Source organism: Coffea arabica, chromosome 8c (assembly GCF_036785885.1).
Source record: "Coffea arabica cultivar ET-39 chromosome 8c, Coffea Arabica ET-39 HiFi, whole genome shotgun sequence".
Lineage (NCBI taxonomy): Eukaryota > Viridiplantae > Streptophyta > Magnoliopsida > Gentianales > Rubiaceae > Coffea > Coffea arabica.
The window spans coordinates 45,857,071-45,869,230 of NC_092325.1; the positions used below are offsets into that span (position 1 = coordinate 45,857,071).

General features: G+C 37.2%; 1 protein-coding gene across 2 annotated transcripts; it reads right to left on the minus strand.

Annotated features, from left to right (window-relative positions):
- Positions 1–522: 522 nt before the first annotated feature.
- On the minus strand, positions 523–4,816 carry LOC113704083 (BTB/POZ domain-containing protein At3g05675-like). 2 transcript variants are annotated; one of them, XM_072063648.1, is made up of 3 exons: positions 4,359–4,816; positions 4,176–4,262; positions 523–2,060 (listed from the first exon to the last, which is right to left on the minus strand). In XM_072063648.1, exon 3 carries the CDS (start codon positions 2,002–2,004, stop codon positions 706–708), a length of 1,299 nt encoding a protein of 432 aa, XP_071919749.1. In that variant the 5' UTR covers positions 2,005–2,060; positions 4,176–4,262; positions 4,359–4,816; the 3' UTR covers positions 523–705. The 2 variants fall into 2 exon arrangements, with proteins under 2 accessions (XP_071919749.1, XP_027081537.1); XM_027225736.2 differs by having other exon boundaries at positions 523–2,065; positions 4,359–4,815.
- Between the last annotated feature and the right edge of the window lie 7,344 nt (positions 4,817–12,160).

Here is a 12,160-nt window from a genome sequence, read left to right on the forward strand (position 1 = left end):
CTAATTAGAAGAAATTTTGCTGCTCCACCACACCTCAAAATAATTTTGAGGGTAAAAGATGCAGAGATCGATAATTACGTTATTGTTCGCCAATAAATTAGTTTGTTATCTTCTTAGCATATTTAATTTAATTTAATAAATTATGTGCTCATTTTTTTTGTGCTACTTTTTTTTTTTTTTAAAAAAAAAAGGTATAACAATTACCTATAATACATAAAAAAAAAATTTCATTTTACCCTTACGCTACAGTCTCATTTCGTATTCTTGTAATATAAATTAGATACCCATCATATTTACTTAAATTTAAACCCTAAACTCTAAGTAGTACATTAGTTTTATAATTTAAATTATTTATTTATTCTTCTGATAATAGTGGGTCAAACAGGGTCGCAAAGGTTTTAACTTTTTTTAAATAGTTAGAATAGGTACCCGCGAAGGTAAATGAAACAAAAACTAATAAGGGCCCCTTCTTTTCCTTGCATTGGGTGGAACTTAGAAGGCATCATCATGCATTGCAGGAAATTACCAGGAACTGAAATCAAATTTTGTTATATCAAAACTTACCACTGGAATTTTTCCAGAAAGTAAGACATGAAGACCATACATCAACCAAAAAATGCATAAAGTGGAGGCTTCTTTTCCACCACCTACATCAAAATTTAATCTAATCATGCAACAAAAAATTTAGGCTTAGATGAGTTAAACTTAAAGGCTGAGGGTGGTGTTGCCAACGTTGCCTAAGCCCTCCACCAATCTTCTCTTTGCTGACTTGGTTCGATAACACCAGACCTCAAAAGCCTCGCTCAGATCAGGATACCTTAACTGCTCAGCGCTCATCCAGTCCGCAAGGATGTCAGCTTGATCACTTGATGGCAATGCCAAAATCAATGAGACCATGGCTCCCTCGATGCTCTGGCACAGATCTTCATCCAACTTGTATGGGAACTCGGTCTCCTTGTCGGCCATGGAATCTAAAAGGGCCTTCATCTTCCGTATGTACGGAAGCCACGTCTTTAGCAAATGTACCCGACATTGTGCTGGAAGAATCACGTTTCCATATCCGACTACTTCCAATACTTTTGCCGTGACTTCTATTAGCTTCACTTTCAGACCCCAGAATGCAGAATCAAGCTTCTTATCTTCAACCACGACCAGTATATTATCTGATGTGTCTACCCAGTTACCAACAAAATCTTTCATCAAATCCATCTTGGGAAGCACATTGAACATCCACTCTAGATCGGACAGACTTTGCATTACTCTTTTCTCTGCTGACTCGTACGTGGTTTCAGACTCCAGAAGCAGCGAAGACACGTTGCTCTTGAAATAAGAACAAAGCTTGGACAGACCGCTTCTGGCTTCCACTTTCACCTCATCATCACCTGTAATTAAGGGCACACCCTCATCATCACCTAGCATGTAATCAATTTGTTCTTGGGCTGAGGTCTTGAGCTCATCTCCGAACAGCGGAGGACAAGGGCCAGCAGTAGAAGTGGCAAAGCGAACGGCGGAGATGAACACCTTCTTCGTTGCATTGACATCTACCGGTTCAATCCTGGCCAAAATTGGCATTGCTAGTGGGCCTAGCTTTAGTGCTGTTTTAACAATCTCTTCCTCTTCCTTGTCTTCCCAAGGAACAGCCTCCAGGTACTGGATGCAGCTCTCCGTGATCTCTTCACAGTTCAGTAAAACAGCCACCTGAAGGACCCCAATAACAGATCGAACAGAATCCCACGAGTCCAAAAGTAAATCTCTGGGACAATAAAGACGCTTCACAAGTTCAACATAATGATCATAATCAGACTCTGTGCACTGGATCTCTATCTGGGTACTGGAATTTGGTTGGGAGAGCTTGTTTGCGAAAAATTTGCTTTTGTTTTTTAATATGGAGGAATGTGCATGGAAAGCTTCGTGCCTGCCTTCCTTGTTTCTCAGGCATATGATGACATCACAAGTGCTCTGGTCGCCAAGCTTAAATGAGTAGCTCCATGCGTGCTCACCCATAAGCGTTGCAGGAGCAGAGCAAATGGCATCTTTACACCACTGTGTCCATACCAGTACTGAACTGTAGCAGGTAAGAAGGTCAATCAAAATAAGAAGGAGAAGAAATCTAATTGAATGTAGAAAGCAGAATAATCAATATATATCAAGTATAAACTCCTTAGTCAATCGAGGGAGGAAGACAGCACCAAATTTAAAGCTGAACTACTAGAGATGAAGCTTCCACCAAAACTTGTTTACACAACATAAAAGTAAAATAACTTGCAAAGATTTCAGAAGGAGCTCACAAATTCAACAGCAGCGCCATTTTCATCCTTGGATAAATTATCAGATGGAGCAAAAATAGGCGACTACTAAGACTATTCAGACATATTTAGAGTATTTTAAGATCAGATTAGTGGAAGAGTCCACTAATGAATCAAATTTTCTGTCATATATGCTCAGGCTTCATTGCTTAAGCCAAAATCATGATCCAAGAGTCCAAGTTCTTGAGATGTACAAGAAGTAATAAATTGATTCCTCTAACAAAAGGAATGATTGCAGATCAAATTTGGCTAACAAGTAAATGCCAGTCCTAACACAGTTCTGAACAAGAAAAACTTAAATGATCTCCATTTGTTTGAAAGGGGGGAAATGGATACACCAATTTAAATTGCCACCCATGAATCTCAATGACCAATGATGGCAATTGGCAGGGAAAGAACTTTAAAAACTAGATATGAAGAAAGGTATTTGATACGTCAAAATTACAGAATCTACTTATACCAAATGACTATATATACCCCCCAAAAAAAATAGAAGATGAAGAAGGATTTTAGAATGAAACTAGAGATCTGGAGCTAAAGTCCTTGACAGGAATAGCTAAACCTGGAAGGTAACGCCCAGCCCCCAAAGTCTCGTTTGAGCAAATAAAGAGTCTACTTTTGTGGATTTAACTCCTGACCTCTAAACCATCGTCCAGCAATTTAAAAATTATGCCAAAAAACTTAACCCTATGGCCGACTTAAAAGCATGGGGCACAAAGTTTCATAATGTCAGCTTGTTTTTTCAATTGGAATCTAAGACAAAGACAGTTCATAAGTCAAAATGCATCAAAAAGATATTCAGGGTCAATTTGGCAGCATGGAATAAGTGGCCGTCCAGATTCAGACCTTTATGTGAGGGCAATAAATTGTGTTTGTGAAAGAAGTGGAAAAGAAAAGCAAATTGTTTCCAAAGGCATACTATTGTTGCGTTGCAGCAGTTTCCTTTCCTTCCCACTCTCAATATGGTATCCTAAAGGACCATTTTAGTATCACTTGATTTCTGGAAATGTAAAATTAACAGTTAATGAAAAGAATAAGTAATGCTTTAGTAGCATCTAATGCTGCTATTGCTGGGCAGCTCAAAGAAGAGAAGGCCAAAAGTTAATGATGTTTGAATTGATCACAGCAAATCTAAGCAAATTCTTAGAAAAGGAAATCTAAGCATACTGTATATCAGAGCAATATTCTTCAGTCATGAACCGATCAGCAATTCTAACACTATCTAACATAATGACAGTGCTTGTATAAGCACAGACACTGCATCATGCAACCCTAAGCAGGGATTAGAGAAGTATACTGATGAAACATCACAGAGAAGCTTCAAAAAGAAGGAAAATTCAGAAAGCACAACAACTAAGGTGTGGAAACTTGTCAGTCTACTTTGAGTGCTCTGTGTTTTACAACTATAAAATGCAAACTAAACTATGGAATATTGACACAGCAGAGCCAAGGTTGGTATGGGAAAGGCCCCGGGATCAAGGCATTTATCCCAGCTAACCAAGTCCAGGGAGGCAATAAATCAGGGAAAAACAAAAACAGAAGAGAAATAGAGAAATTTGAAAGTATGCAAATGGACAACGATGACTGATGAAAGGAGTTCCCTCCCAGGGATGTTTTTCTCTTCTGCGCTGGTGTTTGAATACTTTGGGGGAGGAGCTAAATCAAAACAAAGCTCTTGAGTCTCAATAATGCAGCAAATGAGTAGCTTCAACAAATGAATACAGATTACTACGGAATCAGCAGAACTAAGCGCACATAAAAATAAAAAACCGCAACTATTTAAACTTGTTCCAATTAGGAAAATTTATCTCAAATTAATCAGAAAATATCCTTCGGGAAAGCAAAAAATAATACTGATACGATCCTCACCTCAAACTATCTCCTCTTCAAATCACCGACGACAAAGAATCAAGAACCCCTCAACTTCTAAGCAGGACACTGAAAGGGTTTGCTTTCCTATCATTGAATTACAAAGGGTCAGCTCACATCACCCTGTCAAATCAAAAATCAATCAAATTAAGAAGAAAAGGGACTAGGGTTCGGGGAATGTACTCTGTTTTCAGTGACGAGCTGTGCACAGGAAAATGCGATAGAGAGGATAGTTCAAAATTTACAACATGACAAAACCATCCTTCCATTCCATGTTAACCCCAAAAAAAGATAAAGATAGAAAAAAGTCCCAGCAATTTGGCTGGCAGCAACATTGTACTAGTAGATGTGATGCGTTTTATGGGATGGGGAGACAACATTCCAATTATAGGCCAGGAATGATTCATCATCAGTATAACAGCCCTTAATTCTGATTGGATCTTGAGCACCTAAAAGGCTACGTGTTTGGGAAACTGCACAAGGTGTTCGAATGCTGATGCTCCACCAAATCACCAAAGGTCAATTCAATTAAAATAACCACACGGTGGAGAGAGAATTCATCTTGGTTTATGGAGAAAAAGTAAACTAAGTACTAAAATGAAGTGTGCCCTACGAAGTTCTCCCAGTGGATAAGCAACAGATAAGGTGGGCGTGAAGTAAAGTCTAAAGTGGCAAAGGCATTATAAACTACAACTTGCTCAAGTTGCAGAGTGCACGTGCCTGTGTTCAATGTCCGTCTCAGTTACAGTTGTGACAGTACTAACTCTCTCCTGAGCGCTACTGAACTGACTACAGTACGCTATGGAGCTTGATACTTTAGAAAGTGATTTAAACCCCACCACCCACCCAAAAATAAAAATAAAAAACCACAACTTGCAGGTGGAGGTCATTACGTACGTTCTAAATCTCGTATTTAGCACTTAATAATAATTTCCATTAATCTTTTCATGATGTTGAGGTGTAGAAAGAAAATTAAGCGTAATTAACCCAAAAACAAAAAGACATATTGAACGGTAATCAGTAGTTGTGTCTTGCAATGTATGTGCTTGATGAAATAGATATATAACTCATGCCTAGGCATAAGCCATGAACTAGGTAATTGTTCAACATTTACGATGGATTGGGTTTTTTCAACATGTGGTTTGATTAATACTATCAATCGCTTTGGCCTTGTTTAGAAAGTCATTTTAAAAAAAAAAAAATACGTCATTTTTCGTGAACACATTTTTCGATTATCTTTTTATCTCACGTATATCAAATTATTATAATATATTTTTCTAAAAAAAAAAACTCCAGATAATAGTAATCCAAACAATAAGATAATTGTTGTCTCTAGATGGAAAGATGCAGACTTATGCACCTGTAGTCAATTTTAAATGATATATAATTATACACCCTTTTGGTTTAGAGGTGAAATCTTCTCTCTCCATTATTTCTTGGATCCTCATCTAGTATGAGTTAAAATAAGAGTAGAGTTGTTAATCAGGCCACCTGAACCGGTCTCGAAAGTTTAACTCACCTAGTTAGTAAGATATTCGAGTTTCGGGTCTTGAGTTTTGGACCAATATACGTGAAATTCATACTTAATACATTCGAAATATATATAACATATCAAATTACGTATCAAATATATAATTAATAATAATAATATATAATATTAGATCACGTTTCATTCGGGTTGATCTTCTAGAGGCCCAAGTTCAGCTTACATTTTTAGCGGGCCTTGAGTTCAGCTCAGCCCCTTTTTCTTTTGAGCTGAACAGGCTAAGTTTGGGCCGATCCAGCCATATTGATAGCCCTAGCAGAGGAGTTGACAATTCATGTATTAAAAAACAACATAGGACACTTTTCTCCAAACCTGGGTGGTGTGGAGCCCAGGTTGACCCATGTTACTAAGGATGGCAGGCAGCATACTTAGAGAGGGGTTGAAAAGGAACTTCGGCCCATGGTACCATGAAGGGCCGCAAACAATGAGCCAGTGTCAGAAGGACTTGAACCAAGCTAAGGCTCTCACAGTCCAAGCCCAAATGCAGAAATTAAAACTCCAAAGTGCTGACGGATAAAGTGGACCAAAAATATCCACAAGATAACTCAAGTGCCAAAGCAGCAACAACAACAATGAACCTTTTGTGATCCCTACCAATAAAATGGCATATTCAGACACCTACGAGACGTAGGTGGCAGCCCTAGATAGGGACCCCAAACACCCCTCCCCCGCTCCCGGCGCGCCCTAGTTGCCTATCTTATCACTGACAACTATTCACTTGTCGAAATTGCCGCCCGCCATTCCCCTCCATTTACCCAACTCCTCCCGGCAGTGGCGGTGCGCTGGATTTCCACATTATCACATTTATTTTGAGACAGCGACTTGACACAACGTAGCCGGACAAAAGAAAAAAAAAAAAAAAAAACATAGTACGATATTAGCAAAAAATAAAAAATTCTTCTATTGGGCATCTTTTGTTTTTACCTCTCAACCCCTCCACAGCCTTTTTATTTGTAACTGTCGCACGTAGGATTTGATCTGACAGCGAAGTAAACTATAAGACCCTCTCCTAATTCCTAAACAATTTTTTTTACGTTCCTAATCACATTTTTGTATCGTATACATTAGATTATTTTAAATAATATTTTAAATGATTTACTATCATTAGAAATTTATAATGCCCACTCCTATATTTTGCGCGGTTGTCCTATACCCATGCACAAAGTAAAAAAAAAAATAATAATAACAATGCAGTAGAGTAGCAGGTCTCTAGTAATGGACTTGGCTCCAATTTGGGAATATAGCAGTGTTTAGATACTACATTAATAATTAAAGGCTTACCTAATTCGTGACACCATCCCAAAACAGGAACACTTGGTGGCCCTATTAGACACAAACTGTTCATTTCAGTCATAATCGATTTTGACTCCGTGGAAAAAATCTCATTTTGAGCCAAATTTTTTTTTTTTTTTTAAAGTAAAACTTGCACACTATGCTGTCCAGCACGTCACCGTTATTTTATTATGTCTGCCCTTTATGAAAAGAAAAAAAAAAAAAAAGATAAAAGCAGTGTGGGCTTCTCTGCTGACACTAATATCTCCACGGCTGGGGTCCACTTCGTTTTGCAGGACGTTAAATGGGCCGACCTAAGGAGTTGACGTCCTTCTTCTCCATGAAGAGATTGCAAAGGCTACCCAGCTTTTGCTAATTAAAATGCGACCAAAACTATTACTAGTGCTGTACTACTTTATTTAAAGAAGAAAAATGGCATTATACTTCATGCATTTTTTTAAAAAGCTTTTTGACGTGAAATTTAAGAAGCAAGGAGAAAGAAAAAGAATTAGGCTGTGTTTGTATTGTATTTTTTATAATTTTTTCATGAAAAAAATACTGTAGCGATTTGACGTATGTGAGGGAAAAAGGTAATAGAGAAATGTGATCACGGAAAACAACGCAATTTTTCGACAGAAAATTGCAATCCAAACAAGGCCTTAGAGTTCGGAGCCTCAAAGTTATGGGATCTAAACTTTAGCTATTAGATAAAAAAAAAAAAAACTTTACGACAAAAATGCTACATCCAAAGTACAATAGAAAACTAGTTCAAATATGTACTAAAAGAATCTTGTGAAAAAAAAAAAAAAAAGAGTTCAAAAAGAAGCAATCCCGAGCAGATCATAAGTACCATTTGCGGTGCAAGACAAAGGGGAATTTGGTGAAGGGTACCAAAGCATGTAGCGAGGTATCGTCCAATAAATCAACCAAAAAGAAGGTAAAAATGGACCCTTAAGGATTTGGTCATTGATGCGTTCATTTTGAGGAATTATATTTCCGTCCGTCTGTCCCGACTTTAGAGCAACTCTTTTCCTTTTCTTTGTCGTTTGGAGCCACCGGCCCACTAGCCAATGGCGGTAGGATGCGGTGACCAGAAGTCGCAGTCGCCGCGAAACTTTAGAAATATTGCATTTGTCACCTATCACATTTTATAAATTTTTGCTTTAATTTTTAATTTTGTCCCCCCCTCCCAAAAAAAAAAAAAGTGATATTAAACTATCTTGCCCCTCCATCTATTCCTTTTCTTGAAACTAATCTTTGAGTGATTGTTACTTAAAACTTGACCAACATAGAAACATCAAACGTATGATTTAAGTACCGAGCAGGAATATACACAAAATCTGTTGTTAAAGGATTAAAAAAAACTATTATTATTATTAAATTTTTTTTTACTTTGCCACAGCCTTCAACACGGCTCCAATTAATAAGAGTAAACAGAGATGTGCGGATGGATTTTGCTGTATCTTTACAGCTTTCAAATCATAGTTGCTCCCTTCTTTTGAAATCAGCTACAGTTCCGCAACCGTTTAGCCTTTGTTTTGGTGCGCAACAATTAAGAACCATTTCAACACTAGGAAAAGGGCAGTACTGTGCATCTTCAGCAACTAAATTCACTTCGAAGCATAAAGTTTTGTATCTTTCTGGAACCTGGGTTCATTCCATTCATTTGATATATGAGAAAGGCGGAGAAAGAATCTCTATGTAACATTAAAAAACAAAAGCTCCATTCTTTCAACCATGCATGGGAATGAAATTGAAGGAGAAAAGTTAAACGGAGAGAACCTTTGGGACGCCGTTGACTTGGCTCTTGACGGTCATGATGACGCGTGTGGTGTTTGTAGGAGACATAATTATATACATTCTCTTTTTTCGATGGCCAATACATGAAATAAAAGGGCAGTGGTGACCAGTGGTGATGCCAAGAGGAGCAGCTTTAAGTCTGCGGGTCTGAATTTTGTTTCCGGGAGCTTTTTCTAATCATCTTCCCCTGCCCAATAATTAACTTCAGTTGGTTACTGACTGTGTAAGGCCCCCTATTGCCTCTCCTTAGCATAGCCATGACTGGCGCTAACAACTGGAGTAATTTACATGTCTATGGCAATGAAGAAGCAGCAAAGTTTCAGGTCTGTTGTTTAACCTGCATTGATTAGAGCGTATTGATCATGGGTGTTAACAAAAGATCATGATCGGTTGGTGGTGGCCCCAAGAGTCGGGATTATTGGATATCTTATAGTCATCAATATTAGAACATCAATTTTGACAATCTATGTACACATATATCAAAGGGGTGAGATTGGCAGAGAGAGCAATTAAGTAAAAAAGTGATGCTATGATGAGTCGTACTGCAAATCACAAGCATGTTTCAATTAACTAAATTGCATATACAGATGTACGTGAGGGGTGAAAGTTTAAGAGTTTCAATCTTGTCATATATGACTGTATTATTATACGTAATTTTTTCAAAAATTCATAACATTGAATGGTGCATTCATCTGATCCGATGTTGATTTAATCGCCTGTCGATTCTTTCATTTGATTCAGTTGAACCTCCCTTGCAAAGAGGTTAGAATAGGAAAGGGAGAAAAATAATAATGCCGCCATTGGATCCAACAAAAAAAAAAACTAAATTGCCTATGCGGGACGTGAAAAGAAAGGATTCGAGGCTTAAGGTGTTGGTGAGGGAGTGCTCAAGTCAAGATTGTCAGACTGGATGGAGATTTGGGATATGGCCTAGATGGGGACCCAAATCTCTTGGAAGCTTATATTGTTTGGTGCTGTATGTACAACATTCCCCTTCTTCTATCATGACAAATTATGGATGTTCCCCTAAGGTTTTAGACGCTGGACCTTCTTGGATCAGTGCCCTTCGCCCCGATCCGCAAGGAAACAAGAGCTGCACGCAGCGGCGGCCACTCTTGACAGCTTTCTTGCAATTAGCTGTAACCCCCTGATTGACTCTCAGATTTCAACAGGCATATTATGCACCTAGCTAGGAAGAACGTGCATACATGCTTGGATGTATTTAGTGCATAAAAATCTCGCCAGGCAATTGCCAATGCCCGATTCAAACGTATATCATCATGAAGAAGGTTTATCGAGGAACATGAGTCAGCGGTTTATATCTCTCATCTACCTGCTGACGGAAATTGGATCGTTGCTTCTGTAGTTGCTGTATTTGTGTACGTAGTATTTGGATTTTGGAATGCATTGACAAGTCAAAATTTAGTTTATGATCTTTAACTTTTGGCAAATTAAGGCATTCATCTGACGATGATGATCATCTCTCCGACAGCTTTCATCAAACATGTAAGCGAGATGTCTTGTCTGTGGCCGGCCGTCATCCTATCTCAAACAAGATCATATTTCTCATCATTTATTCGATAGTTTCTGTTACCCAAATTCAATCGCTTCAGATTTCAATATCCAAAAATTCGCAATCTGACTCATCCAACCAACAACTTCCGATGCGCAGTACTCATCCTGACCTGAGAACTGCTCTACTACTTATCGAACAAGATTGCAAAATCTTGCTAAGAAATCGGGTGACTCAATTTGCACTTTTCACGTCCTTTCATTCTTTTCAAACTTCTTGGCACCTTTCTGGGAGTTTTTTTTTTTTTTTTCAAAGAAAAAAAAAAAGAAACAAAGTTCATATGATTGCACTGCAACTTGTGTCTTTTAGCAGCTAGAAAAATGAAGGGAAAATGATCGGTTTCATCCTTCACATTTCACAAAAATATTCTTTTCGTCCCTCACTTTTAAAATGAAGCAATTTCGTCCTTGACATTTAAAAACTAAAATCATTACATCCCTGAATCCAAATTTCAATCTGAATCAAACCACCAATCAACCTAATTACAAATTTTGGGTGTGTAATTGGTAGATCACTTGGTTAACTCAACTTGATATTCATGTGAAATTTAATGAACCTTAAAAGAAAAAAATAAAAAATTATAACATAAAAAAGAAAGATTAATCTTTTCTACATTATCATTGTATACACTGACGGTTTTATGTACCGCCATATAATTTTAATTTAAATTTAAACACCAAATTTTATATTTATGATACACATCTAGATTCGCAAGCGGATATACTAACGGTGCATGAAAAGATTTACCAAAAAAAAAACTCTACTATTCCAAAACAAAGAATGACCTTTTTATGTTATAATTTTTATTTTTTTGGTTTAATAAATGTCATGTGAATATGATGAAGTTGACTAAATGATCTGTCAACTCTTTTTTCGAAATTTATTACTGGATTATTGGATGGTTTGATTCAGATTGAAAATTAGGTTTAGGGATGAAATAGTTTTAATTTTTAAATGTCAGGGACGAATTTGCTTCATTTTAAAAGTGAGGGACGAAAAGAATATTTTTGCGAAATGTGAGGGATGAAACAGGTCATTTTCCAAAAAATGAATAATGTAAAATTTCTGGTCCTACGGTCTCAAATGTTGAAATGGCGTTGACAGATTTTCTTCTTCTTCATTTTCTTTTGAGCAAAAGCACGATCGTAATAGTGTGCTAAGTCAATCCTCTGCATCATAGCAGTCAGTAATAATCGGTAAATCTTTCACAATGACCAATGATACCGTCCGGTCAATTCAATTTTGCATCCATGTCAAGTACGCACACCTGCGCGTAGGCAACTACAACATCCAACCTACGATTCTTGAGCAAATTTAGCAGAATATACGTATATGGTCTTGAATTTGCTGAATTGATCAAGCCAAATAAAGCTTGATTAACTTGATGCACACCCACACCAGTACTGTTTTCTTCATTATTTGACATGTACATCAGAGAAAATGAAACGATGCTACATTTGCCTTCAGTCTACGAAAAAGGCTCTTGCCTTCACTTCATAAAGTCCACATATTGACTACTATACCATAGAGCCATCAGCTGCTTTTCATTTTGTTTTTCCCAATTTTTTTTTCGTCAGGAGGTAAACATTTTGTCTAACAGCCAGTTTAAGAGATGAGATTTGGCAAACATTTTAAAAAAAATATATATATATAAGAGAAAGCTAGGTGTTTCTGACGTTTGAGAGTTTTGGTAAAATAAAAAAGGATGCAGAAGATCACTAAATAATAAAAAAAATCATCAAAAATATGGTAAAATATATTTTTTATGATTATTTTTTATTTATTTTTTTATCT